The sequence below is a fragment of the Narcine bancroftii genome, chromosome 6, assembly GCF_036971445.1.
Source record: "Narcine bancroftii isolate sNarBan1 chromosome 6, sNarBan1.hap1, whole genome shotgun sequence".
NCBI lineage: Eukaryota > Metazoa > Chordata > Chondrichthyes > Torpediniformes > Narcinidae > Narcine > Narcine bancroftii.
In genome coordinates, this window is record NC_091474.1 from 246486227 (window position 1) to 246498257 (window position 12031).

The following is a 12031-nucleotide window of genomic DNA, read 5'->3' on the forward strand; positions in this document are numbered from 1 at the left end:
ACATACATCATGGTAACAGGACATTTTGGTCCAAGAGTCCATGCCACCCAAATTACACTCAACTTGCCTACACACCCTGTACGTTTCAAACAGTGGGAGGAAATCAGAGCCCCCGGGAAAAACTCATGCAGACATGGGGAGAAGAGAAAGTACAAACTCCTTACAGACAGCAAGGGATTTGAACTCTGATTGCTGGCACTGTAAAGGCATTGCACTAATCGCTATTCTCTTCGATGTACCTGAGCACCAGGTCAGCCAATTTAGTATTCTCATTCTTGATCATAATTCCCAGACTCCAGACATCTGTCCTCAGTCTTATGTGTATCTTCTTAATGGTCCTCAGTCTGGTATCTTCAGCGACTAAGCTCATGTATTCTGAGCTTCCAAACTTAAATCTCTTTGGCTCAGTACCTCTGTTCTCTCCTTTAATAGCTTATCTTGTTAAATCCTCCCTTCTACGACATCCCTTTGGGATGTTCTGGCTGATCGTGCCTCTGGACTTTTTTTATATCTAGTATTGGAATTAATGTAATTTTGCATATCTTAGGATAAGTTGCTAAAGTTATTTACCTGTTATCTATGGCATGAGCTGCCTTTCCTGCCAAAATGTTTCCAAAATAATAGGTTTATTTTAATTCAGGATGACTGACATCACCTGATAATGCTGGAACTAACAATTTCTGAGAATTAACTTCATTAAGATTTTCCACTTTACAGGAAGAAGTGAATCTGTTGCATTGTTCAAGAGAAACTGGCGTGGACTTGAAGGGCCGACATGGCCTGTTTCCACGCCGTAAACAGTTATATGGTAATATGGTTAAAACCCTTCCTAATCATAGGACAGAAATTTACAGCAGAGAACAGGCCCTCGTTGTTCTCACTCTTCCAACTGCCGAAAATGTCCTTACTGCAGAACCCTTCCTTTTTATTAGCTCCATGTACTCATCTAATAGTCTTTTAAAACATCCTATTGTACCTGCTTCCACCACAGTTGCTGACAGTGCATTCCATGCACCCTTCTCTTAAAACTATTCCCCTGGTGTTAGCCATTTCAGCCCTGGGAAAAAGCCGATGGCCATCCACACGGTTCATGTCCTTCAAAATCTTATACTCTTCTATTAGGTCACTCCTTATCCTCCGTCGCTCCGAAGGAAAAATGATCTCAAGTTCACTCAACCTATCTTCATAAGACATGCGCTCCAGGTGACATTCGTGTAAATCTCCTCTGCACCTTCTCTATCGCATCCACACCTTTCCTGTAATGAGGTGATCAGAACTAAACAAAATATTCCTAGTGGGGTCTAACCAAAGTCTTGTGTAACTTTTGAACTTGATCCCACGGTTAATGAAGCCCAATACATCACAGAACACTATCAAACTGTGCAGCTTTGAGTGTCCAATGGACACAGACCCCCAAAATCCAGTTCTTCCAACTGCTCAGTCCTTCCATTAATATTGTATTCTGCTTTCAAATTTGACCTACTAAAATGAACCACTTCACACTTTTCTGGGTTAAACCTCATCTGCCACTTCTCAACCTAGCTTTGCATCCTGTCAATGTCCCTCTGTAACCTCTGACAGCCCCCCAGACTTTCCAAAGCACCACCTACTTTCGTATCATTCACAAACTTACTCACCCACCCTTCCACTTCCTCATCCAGGTCATTTATAAAAATCACGAAAAGGAAGGGTCCCAGAACAGATCCCTGCAGGACACCACTGGTCACCAGACTCCATACTGAATATGACCACCCTCTGCTTTCTCTGGGCAAGCTAAATTAGCTTGCTCATTCCTTACTTTCTGAATGAGCCTTACATCAGGAACCTTGTTAAATGCTTTACTGAAATCCATAAACACTACATCGTCTGCTCTATCTTCATCAATGTTCTTTGTTACATCGTCAAAGAATTCAGTCAGGCTCATGGGACAAAACCTTCCACTTCCTATCCATACATTGGTCCAAATGACTTTCGAACAGTGTAATAGTACTTCCACAGCTCCCTCCATCAACTTGTTCTGGATAAGGACTACTCACCATGACCTGCTCACTTTCTCCAGCATGCTTTTGTATTGCATTTGACCCCAGCATCTGTAGACTTTAAAGTTCAAATTTATTAGTCACAGTTCATATATGATGTCACATACAACCCTGAGATTCTTTTTTCCCTGCAGGCCAGGCAGAATTTCTACTTATCAGTAACTGTAGTTACATACCAGACAGCAGCAATAGAAATTAGCCCATACTCTTTGGCTTGGCTTCGCGGACAAAGATTTATGGAGGGGTATTTCCACGTCTGCTGCAGGCTCGTTGGTGACTGACAAGTCCGATGCGGGACAGGCAGGCATGGTTGCAGCGGTTGCAAGGGAAAATTGGTGGGTTGGGGTTGGGTGTTGGGTTTTTCCTCCTTTGTTTTTTGTCAGTGAGGTGGGCTCTGCGGTCTTCTTCAAAGGAGGTTGCTGTCCGCCGAACTGTGAGGCACCAAGATGCACGGTTGGAGGCGATATCAGCCCACTGGCGGTGGTCAATATGGCAGGCACCAAGAGATTTCTTTAAGCAGTCCTTGTACCTCTTCTATGGTGCACTTCTGTCTCGGTGGCCAGTGGAGAGCTCGCCATATAACACGATCTTGGGAAGGCGATGGTCCTCCATTCTGGAGACGTGACCCACCCAGCGCAGTTGGGTCTTCAGCAGCGTGAATTCGATGCTTGCAGAGTCTGCCAGCTCGAGTACTTCGATGTTGGTGATGAAGTCACTCCAATGAATGTTGAGGATGGAGCGGAGACAGCGCTGATGGAAGCATTCTAGGAGCTGTAGATGATGCCGGTAGAGGACCCATGATTCGGAGCTGAACAGGAGCGTGGGTATGACAACGGCTCTGTATACGCTGATCTTTGTGTGTTTCTTCAGGTAGTTGTTTTTCCAGACTCTTTTGTGTAGTCTTCCAAAGGTGCTATTTGCCTTGGCGAGTCTGTTGTCTATCTCTTTGTCGATCCTTGCATCAGATGAAATGGTGCAGCTGAGGAAGGTAAACTGGTTGACCGTTTTGAGTTCTGTGTGCCCGATGGAGATGTGGGGGGGATGGTAGTCATGGTGGAGAGCTGGCTGTTGGAGGACCTCAGTTTTCTTCAGGCTGACTTCCAGGCCAAACATTTTGGCAGTTTCCGCAAAACGGGACGTCATGCGGTGGAGAGCTGGCTCTGAATGGGCAACTAAAGCGGCATCGTCTGCAAAGAGTAGTTCACAGACAAGTTGCTCTTGTGTCTTGGTGTGAGCTTGCAGGCGCCTCAGATTGAAGAGACTGCCATCCGTGCGGTAAATATTTAAAGTAATATTTTTAACTATTAATAAACAATAATATAATACTTTATCTAACTTATCTCAACTTATCCCCCCCCCCCACTATGCACAAATATATATATGTGTGTGTGTGTGTGTGTGTGTGTGTGTGTGGGGAATACTCCAAGTCACCACAGCTCAAGACACAGTTCTTAAAAGGCAGTTCAGTTTCAGAAATACAGTGTTGACACATAGGCTTGAAATTGATTCGACACGCGGGCCTTAGATGGATGCGACACGCGGGCCTTAGATGGATGTGACACGCGGGCCTTAGATGGATGCGACACGTGGGCCTGAGATGGATGCGACACGCGGGCCTGAGATGGATGCGACACGCGGGCCTGAGATGGATGCGACATGTGGGCCTGAGATGGATGCAACACGCGGGCCTGAGATGGATGCGACACGCGGGCCTGAGATGGATGTGATACGCGGGCCTCAGATAGATGCGACACGCGGGCCTGAGATGGATGCAACACGCGGGCCTGAGATGGATGCGACACGCGGACCTGAGATGGATGCGACACGCGGCCCTGAGATGGATGCGACACGCGGACCTGAGATGGATGCGACACGCGGACCTGAGATGGATGCGACACGCGGGCCTGAGATGGATGCGACACGCGGGCCATAGATGGATGAGAAGCAATTCATCAAGTGGGTGGGAGAGACCGGAGATGACAGAATGTTTATTAACTCACAAAACCCTTGTCGAGGTGCTTCCAGCGAAATGTCCTTTTTAGGCAAGTGACAACCAAAACTCCACTCTTCTTTGGCGTAGAAGACATGAAGCAAGTTTACAAAGCTTACAAACCCCTTTCCATGTGTCAGCCGAATTCAAATAATCCTCACAATGGTCACAATCCAAACACAGTATTTCTTCTGCTTCCAGAACCCTTTCCATGGTCAGCTGATCAAAGTGACCTCCACCTTTTGGTCTCATTTCCCCCATAACCTGGAGAAATCAGACACTGTCTATCCCACACGAGGCCACAGTCAGCACAGTATCCCTTCAAAGGATGCTTCTCCAAGTACTGACTCCACAAAATGCCACACTCATCCCCCTATAACATGGGACAGATTGTCTATAACCACACACTTCCAAGAGCCCTGCTCCACAGCAGTGCCTTCTCAACAAACTGTGCATTCAGTCTTGAATCTGTTGGTCATCTGGTTTCTGTACCTAGGTTTTCCCAGGGCCCCTTCTGCTCTCTTCAAAAGTGTCTAATTTAAGAACACACTGTCCTCAACCTGCTGTCAGTTCACAGTCATTCTCCAAAGTCTGCAGGGTTTTGTTAAATTTGTTCTCTTAAAGTGACAGTCCCACACAATTGAAAATGAACTGGGAGTACATAATATTGTAAACTTTACTCAACAAGGAAGATATGTATTCAAAAGAGAGAAATGTAAACAAAATAAATAATATAAACAAACTGCAATACAGAAAAATAGTCATTCCGTGATAATGTGCAAAATAAGAGTTCATAAATGAGGAATCTTTTTATTAAATGTTCATAATATTTACAGCACCTGCAATTGGGACCAGACTGGGGTTCAAGTCCCATGCTGTCTGTAAGGAGTTTATACATTCTCCCTGTTCCTGCGTGAGTTTTCTCCAGGGGCTCTGGTTTCCTCCCACCGTTCAAAATGTACCGTGGGTGTAGGTTAATGGGGTGTAAATTGGGTGGCACAGACTCATGAGCCGAATTGGCCTGTAACCCTGCTGTATGTCTAAATTTAAATATATTTCATGGGTTCTCTTTATGTTTCAGATTCTAAAGAGGCTTTAAACTTGAAGGATGCTGAATTGAAGATGCTTCTTGTGAGCTTAAAGGAGCAGAGTGGCACTAAAGAGATCATTCTGTCATTGGAGCACTGGATTTGTGATGAGACAGCAGGCCTGGAATCTCAGATTGCAGGCATCATGAAGGATAAAGAAGCCTTCCAGTCACTGGTGCAGGGGCTGGACCATTTCCGTTCGGAGAAGGCTGTGCAGCAGGCTATCACTAGGTATGTCATGGAGCCCTGCAGTGTGCGGGAATGTGGCCTCAAGTCGAGTGAAGCTCCCTCTAGTGGCAGACTGATATAATCTTCCAACCCAAAATGATTCTTTGCCCTGTACATTTCCCAGACAAATAATTTACTCCTGCTGAATCTAGATTTTTTTTTCCAGACACAAAGAACCTGGCTGATATTTTTCAGTCATGTTTCAGATTAAAAACTGTTATTGTTCTTGAGCAATATTTCATTTATAAAAGAAAACTTGTTGCCCTGATTGTTCTTTGAAAATTTGCACTCTTGGAATATTGTGTGCAGTTTTAGGTTTGCATTCTTAAATGACCCAGTCCCGTCAAGAAGGATGAGATTGTGCTGGAGGGAGCGCACGGGTCATTCACCAGATTGCGGCCTGGATTTGGGGAGAAGTTCGAGGGGCTGCATTTGATTTCCATGGAGCAAAGGAGGCTGAAGAAGGATGACCAGAACATTATGGGAGGCATTGACAGGAGAGAGAATCAGAATCTTTTTCCCTTGCTGGAGGTATCGAGCACATCTTGAGTTTAAGGTTAAAGGAAGAAGTTTTAGAAGGGGTCTGAGAGGAAAGTTTTCTTTACTTGTAGATAACTGGAATGCAGTACCATCAGGAGACATTTAGATTGAGACTTGAATCAGGAAAGGCACAGGAGGGTACAGTCTTTGTGCTGGCTGATGGGAGAAAACGTGGTGGTGGATAAGGTGGGCTGAAGGCCCCATGTCTTTGCTGTGTCTGGGGCTCGTTCTGATAAATCAGAGGAGCAAGCCCATTATTTTCATTTGCAATGGAGTGCTTGAGATGTGAGAACCCTGATAGCTAGGGCCATTTTGGTTTGAAAGATAGCAAATAACCTTTAGCTAGGGCATGTTATCATGAAGAAAGCAGCTCAGCCCCTCTACTTCCTCTGAACTTTGTGGACGTTTAGTGTGACAACAGAAACCTTATGTAGTGGAACGTGTGCTGACTGGCTGCATCAAGGCCTGGTATGTGGGCACCTATGCCTCTGAGTGGAAAGCCCTGCAGAAGGTAGTGGACACAGCCCAGTACATCAGAGGCAAAAATCAAAGTGGAACGCTGCTATTGGAGGGCAGCGGCAATCATCAAGGATCCCAGCACTCGCTCGGTTCTCGCTGCTGCCATCAGGAAAGAGGTGCCGGTGCCACAAGACTCGCACCACCAGGTTCAGGAACAGCTGCTCCCCCTCCACCATCAGACTCCTCAACGACAAACTTCCTCAGAGACTCATTTAAGGACTCTGACTTTGTACATTATTTATTACTGAACATCTATTTTCTTCTTTATTGCAGGCAGTTTCTTTCTTTGTTTATCTCTCTCTCTTTTGTATGCATATCTTTTTCTTGAGAACAGTTTACAGCTACCAGTAAGTAGAAGTTTTGCCTGGATGTGATGTCATGTATGTAACTCAAACAAGAAATCTGAACTTTGATAATGGGCAGCAGTCAAAGATAAGATGAAGTTAGTCAGCTATATGATATTTGTGGTTTAACCTGGGAACCTAGACCTGAGAAATTCACAGGGAATTGGTTTCTTGAGCCCTGTCAGAGAGCACCAATGCCTTAAAAATGGACTTGTTGAATGTTAGGAGGAGTCCAGTCGATGGCAGCAGTCTCCCCGTCTATCATGTGCGCAAGTTGATAGCCAGCATACTCTGCACTGGCAACTACAAATGTGGTAGGTACTGGCCGACTGAGATCGCTGGAGCAGACCTGTTGTCTGTATTGGCATTGTTGGGATCCATGCATTTCGGTGGTTAGTTTAGTGTCAGCTGGTATTTGTTATGGCCCATTAATTTGATTTGCCACACAGTCAAGGAGGACAAAAACCTCCCTTTGATTCAAAATTCAACAAAGACCAATTAATGTAGAGAAAAATAAATCTAATGCTGTCAAACAAGAAAGTCTGCTGATGCTGCGATTGTAATTTAATGCACAGAAACGCGGCAGGTCATGCAGCTTTCTTCACGTGGCAAAGATACGTCACCAATGTTTCGGGCCTGAGCTCTTGGTCCAGGTATTAGCAAAAAGCAGGCAGGGACCTGAATAAAATGGTGGAGGGAGGGCCGGGGAGGCGCACAGGCAAGAGGTCATAGATGGATGTGGGTGGGAGGGCATGAGAAAAAATCTAAATGCTGTCTGCTTTTGTGATCTTGATTCTTTTTTATAGAATTCTGAGCAGGTTTTTGGATAATTATCTGGAAGACCTGTTGCCCTGGCATGAAAGTATTGAACCTTGTTTGTCATCCATGACTGCCTACAGTAATGATCGAGAGGTACGATGCCTAGGTTTGCTGGTTTATTTTGTTATTAATGCAGTTACCAGAGAACATTGTTCTGCCAAAGGCACAAAATGGTCTTTTACTAGTATCTACACTTTGCTGGGATCAGGATTCCTGCACTCTTTATAACCGTGACATTTTTCTCTGGGTGTCCATTAAATATTGGGCTTTTCATTCTCTCCTTCCCAGCATCATCTTCTCTCCTCTCTATGAATTGACCATTTCCTTCCTTGATGTGTTCACCCTTGGACCGGATTTCTCAATTGTATCAAGCAACATTTCCTCAAAGATTGCTATCGATATAATGGGTAACAGAGTCACTGGTATAGAACATAGACTATGATAGCACAGTACAGGCCCTTCAGCCCATGATGTTGTACCAATCTATATTTTTCATTCTGAAGTTTCCCTACCTCACACCCATAACTGTCTATTTTTCTTGCTCCATGTGTCTGTGTAAGAGTTTTTAAATGTCCCAATTGTACTGGCCTCCACCTCCACCCCTGGCAATGCATTTTAGGCACCCACCACTCTGTGTAAAAAGAACCCTGACACTCCCCTGAACTTTCCTCCCCTCATCTTATTTGCTACTGTTGCCCTGGGAAAATGGTGCTGGCTATTCACTCATCTAGACCTCTCATAATCTTGTAGACCTCCTTTGCTCCAAAGAGAAAAACCCTAGCTCTGTTCACTTTGCCTCATAGCACGTTCTTCATTCCAGGCAACGTCCTGATAAATATCCTCTGCACCCTCTCCAAAGCTTGCACATCCTTCCTGAAATGAGGTGACCAGAACTGAACACAATTTGCAAGTGTGGTCTAACCATAGTTTTATAGAGCTGCAACATTACCTCACGGCACATGAACTCAATCCCTGATAAATGAAGCCTTCTTAACTACCGTATCAACCTGCATGGCAACCTTGAGAGATCCATGGATTTAGACCAATCCAGTATCCTTGGACCATGGATGAAAGTATAGGTCTGTGCTGTGCTGCAATGTTCCATGTTCTATTAAAGTCAAGAATGGATGAGAGAACGTAAGAGAATGTCTATGATCGAATTGCAGGGAGGACAAGTGAAGAGGCAGTTGTGAAAAGTGAAAGAAGGTGGTAATGGGAGGAGGGGAAATATAAACTTCCCATGAAGTTTCATTGCATCAGGTTAATGTGGGCTGAGAAACCTCATGGTCACCAAGTCCAATCCTTCAGCTAATGACTCATTGATCCTCCACATTGACCAACACTTGGATGAAGAATCAAGCATCACAAGAGTACTGCCCTAGTCTGAACCTGCTTCCCCCTCCTCCTCAACATGTGCCATGCTCGACTTTCAATGTGCATTGTTTGATCTGGACAATTAGGACCATCAATCCTTTCCTCAAGGAAGAACAGAACTGTTAACCCCAATCTTTCCATTTCCTCATCTCTTGACACAGACTTTAATAGGATACGTCTTCATGATTTGTTTTCTCATCTTATGTTTCAACGCCTTTCAGTCTTAACTGGAAGGATTCCATATTGGTCTCTCTGTCTTACATTGGCTTTGGTTTATCAAAACCATCCTGCATTCAGTTGTCACCCCCCCCATCTATACCCCTTACTATCACGGATCTTTTCCAGATATTTACAGCAGGTACTAATGCGGGTGTTGTTTTTACATTTCTGGCAAAGGAAATGGGTTGGCACGGGAACTTGTCCAATGAGGTTTCCCTGCATGGGATTGTTTAAGTCACTGTTGTTTTGGGTTAAATCTCAGATGTTCCTGGTCTGGGTAATTTCATGAGGCAGTTCACTGAGGCACAGGGAGTGCTGCTAATTTCATTACTGGACCTCCCCATGTAAGATCAATAATCTGAAATAATTATTGAAACTTCATTTAATTCTCTTTGCCTTCAGGTGCTGCAGGATTTTATAAGGTTTCTACATAGACTAGCGACAGTGAACAAGGATTATGCAGTCGTTATGTGTCGGCTTGGGTCAAAGGAAACCCTGTCCAAAGCATTGGACAAGCACTGTTCGACTTTACTGCTGGCTGCAGAGCTCCGGGATTTGGTCAGTGACTGTGAGAAATACGCCAGCCTGTACAAGAAAATGACCACAAGTATCCTCGCTGGGTGTATACAGGTGATTCTCTGACTCTCTTCTTCCGGCTGTTATATTCTCCAGTCTATTGTAAAAATGTTGAAAATTGCAGTGGAGTGCACTTCTGCAGCAACTGGCTGCCTTTCCAGAAATTGCCTGGGTGTTCATTGGTTTATATTTAAAAATTAGTTAACCAATGAGTCAAGCATTGACCTGATCTATAGGGGTTTTCAATATGGATCAGTGGAGGGTTGATTGGCCCAGAGGTGGAGTGATTGTGGATAATTGCTGTTTTTAAAATTTATTTACCGTAAATTACGGCCATTGAAACCCATGCCTCACAATTACACCCAATTAGCCTGCTAATCCCGTACATTTTGGAAAGTGGGAGAAAACCGGAGCACCCAGTGAAAACCCACGCAGTTCATGGAGAGAATATAAAAACTCTTTATAGACAGTGGAGCATTCAGACCCCAGTCACTAGCGCTGTAATAACATTGCATTAATTGTCAGATAGAACTTTGCAACACAGTGTACTGGCCCTTCAACCCACAATTTTGTATCAACCTATGTAAACCTATTCAATCTAAACCAGTGGTTCTCAAACTTCTTTCCCCCCACTCTCATACCACCTTAAGCAATCCCTATGTCATAGGCGATTTGTGAGGGATTACTTAAGGTGGGATGTGAGTGGGGTGGTGGGGGGTGGGGGGAAGGCTGAGAACCACTGCTTGAGACCCAATTGTAACTGAAATATTTTGCTTGAGAAAAATTCTCATTGGTTCATTTGCTTTGGAGTTTTAAAACTGTGCACATAACAAGTCAATTAGGTATGATTAAAACAGAGGTTTTCAAACTTTTTCTTTCCACTCAGAGCATCTGTGTCACAGCGATTACTTAAGGTGGTATGTGAGTGGAAAGAAAAAGTTTGAAAACCACTGGTCTAAATCTTCCTTACCTCACAGCCATAACCCTCTATTTTTCTTGTATCCATGTGCCTGTCCAAGTCTTTTAAATGTTCCTATTATACCAGTCTTCACCACCACCCCTGGCAATGCATTCCAGGCACCCACCACTCTCTGCGTTTATATAAAAAAAAACCCACAATTTGCCCCTGATGTCTCCCCTGAACTTTCTTTCCCTTAAACAGATGTCCTCTTCTATTTGCCACTGTTTCCCAGGGGAAAAGCCGATGGCTATCCACCCCATCTATGCCTCTCAGCGATCCTAATTCCAAACCAGTTGAAATTAATATCCTGACCCACAATTGAAGCACTTGTGTGATGAGAAATTTGCAGAATCTGGTGTCTAGTGCAGTACACAAAGTACATTACAACTCCAATTATCCAAAATCGGATTCTCCAAAATCCTCGTTTATCCGAAATTTTTCAGAGCCAAACTGACTGGAGATGTCAGGCTCTCGGCAGCGGCAGTAGTGGACTATGGGCTCCTGGTGCTGGCAGCAGCGGACCTCGGGCTCCCAGCGCCAGTAGTGGGGACCTCAAGCTCCTGGGCAGGAGAAGGACCCTCGGGCTCCTGGCACGAGGGGCCTTGGTGAGGAGGTGTTGGCAATCAGCAGAGGCCAGCATTTTTTGGTGAAAATTAAACATTAATGTTTAAAAAGCCTTCCCTTGTTGTTTGCTGTTGTTTAAACACTGTGTACATTCCACACGAGTTTCAATAATTATTTCAGATTATTGATTTGCTGTTGCTACTGGGCTGTTTTTAAAATAAAAAGACCATTTCTCCGAAAAAACGTTTATCCAAAATGGGCCCGGTCCCGACCATTTTGGATAATTGGAGTGTGTACTGTATGAAAACATTATACCAGGTGATGCAGTTATCCATAATCTTTCCAGGAGGAGATGCTCAGTGTTCGAACCCAAATTTACTGCTCTCTTATCAGCTTAACATCTCTCCTGTTCTTATTCCTTCCCTTTGTTTTAAATAAGTTCCATACAAAACCTTCAAGGGAATTGCATTTACCACAGATATTTTATCTCAAGTTCGTACCTACTGCAACAGTTGATAAGTAGGTATAGCTATCTCTCTCGTGTGGAATGTACACAGTTGGTGATTTATTTGAGTCCTTTGTGAAAGATGCAAAAATAGTCTTGATTGTTTGCTTAATTTTCAGCCCTATTACTTTATTTTTTTCCAATATGAGCAGAGTGGCAATGGTAAAATCGTAGAACACTGCAGCATGGAAACAGGCCCTTTAGCCCTTCTGGTCTGTGCCAAAGTATTTTTCTGCCTACTTCCACTATCTTGCACCTGGGCCAT

The 12031-nt window shown here is 44.2% G+C and overlaps 1 protein-coding gene across 7 annotated transcripts in view; it reads left to right on the forward strand.

The window, feature by feature from the left end:
- Nucleotides 1-12031, forward strand: part of LOC138737218 (cullin-9-like) — a 260972-nt gene that overhangs the window by 118607 nt on the left and 130334 nt on the right. For all 7 annotated transcript variants that reach the window (XM_069887889.1, XM_069887888.1, XM_069887892.1 and 4 more), the window contains 3 exons: nt 5111-5348; nt 7555-7660; nt 9563-9790. In XM_069887889.1, coding sequence (XP_069743990.1) covers nt 5111-5348; nt 7555-7660; nt 9563-9790 — 572 coding nt within the window. The remainder of the gene's footprint in view (nt 1-5110; nt 5349-7554; nt 7661-9562; nt 9791-12031) is intronic.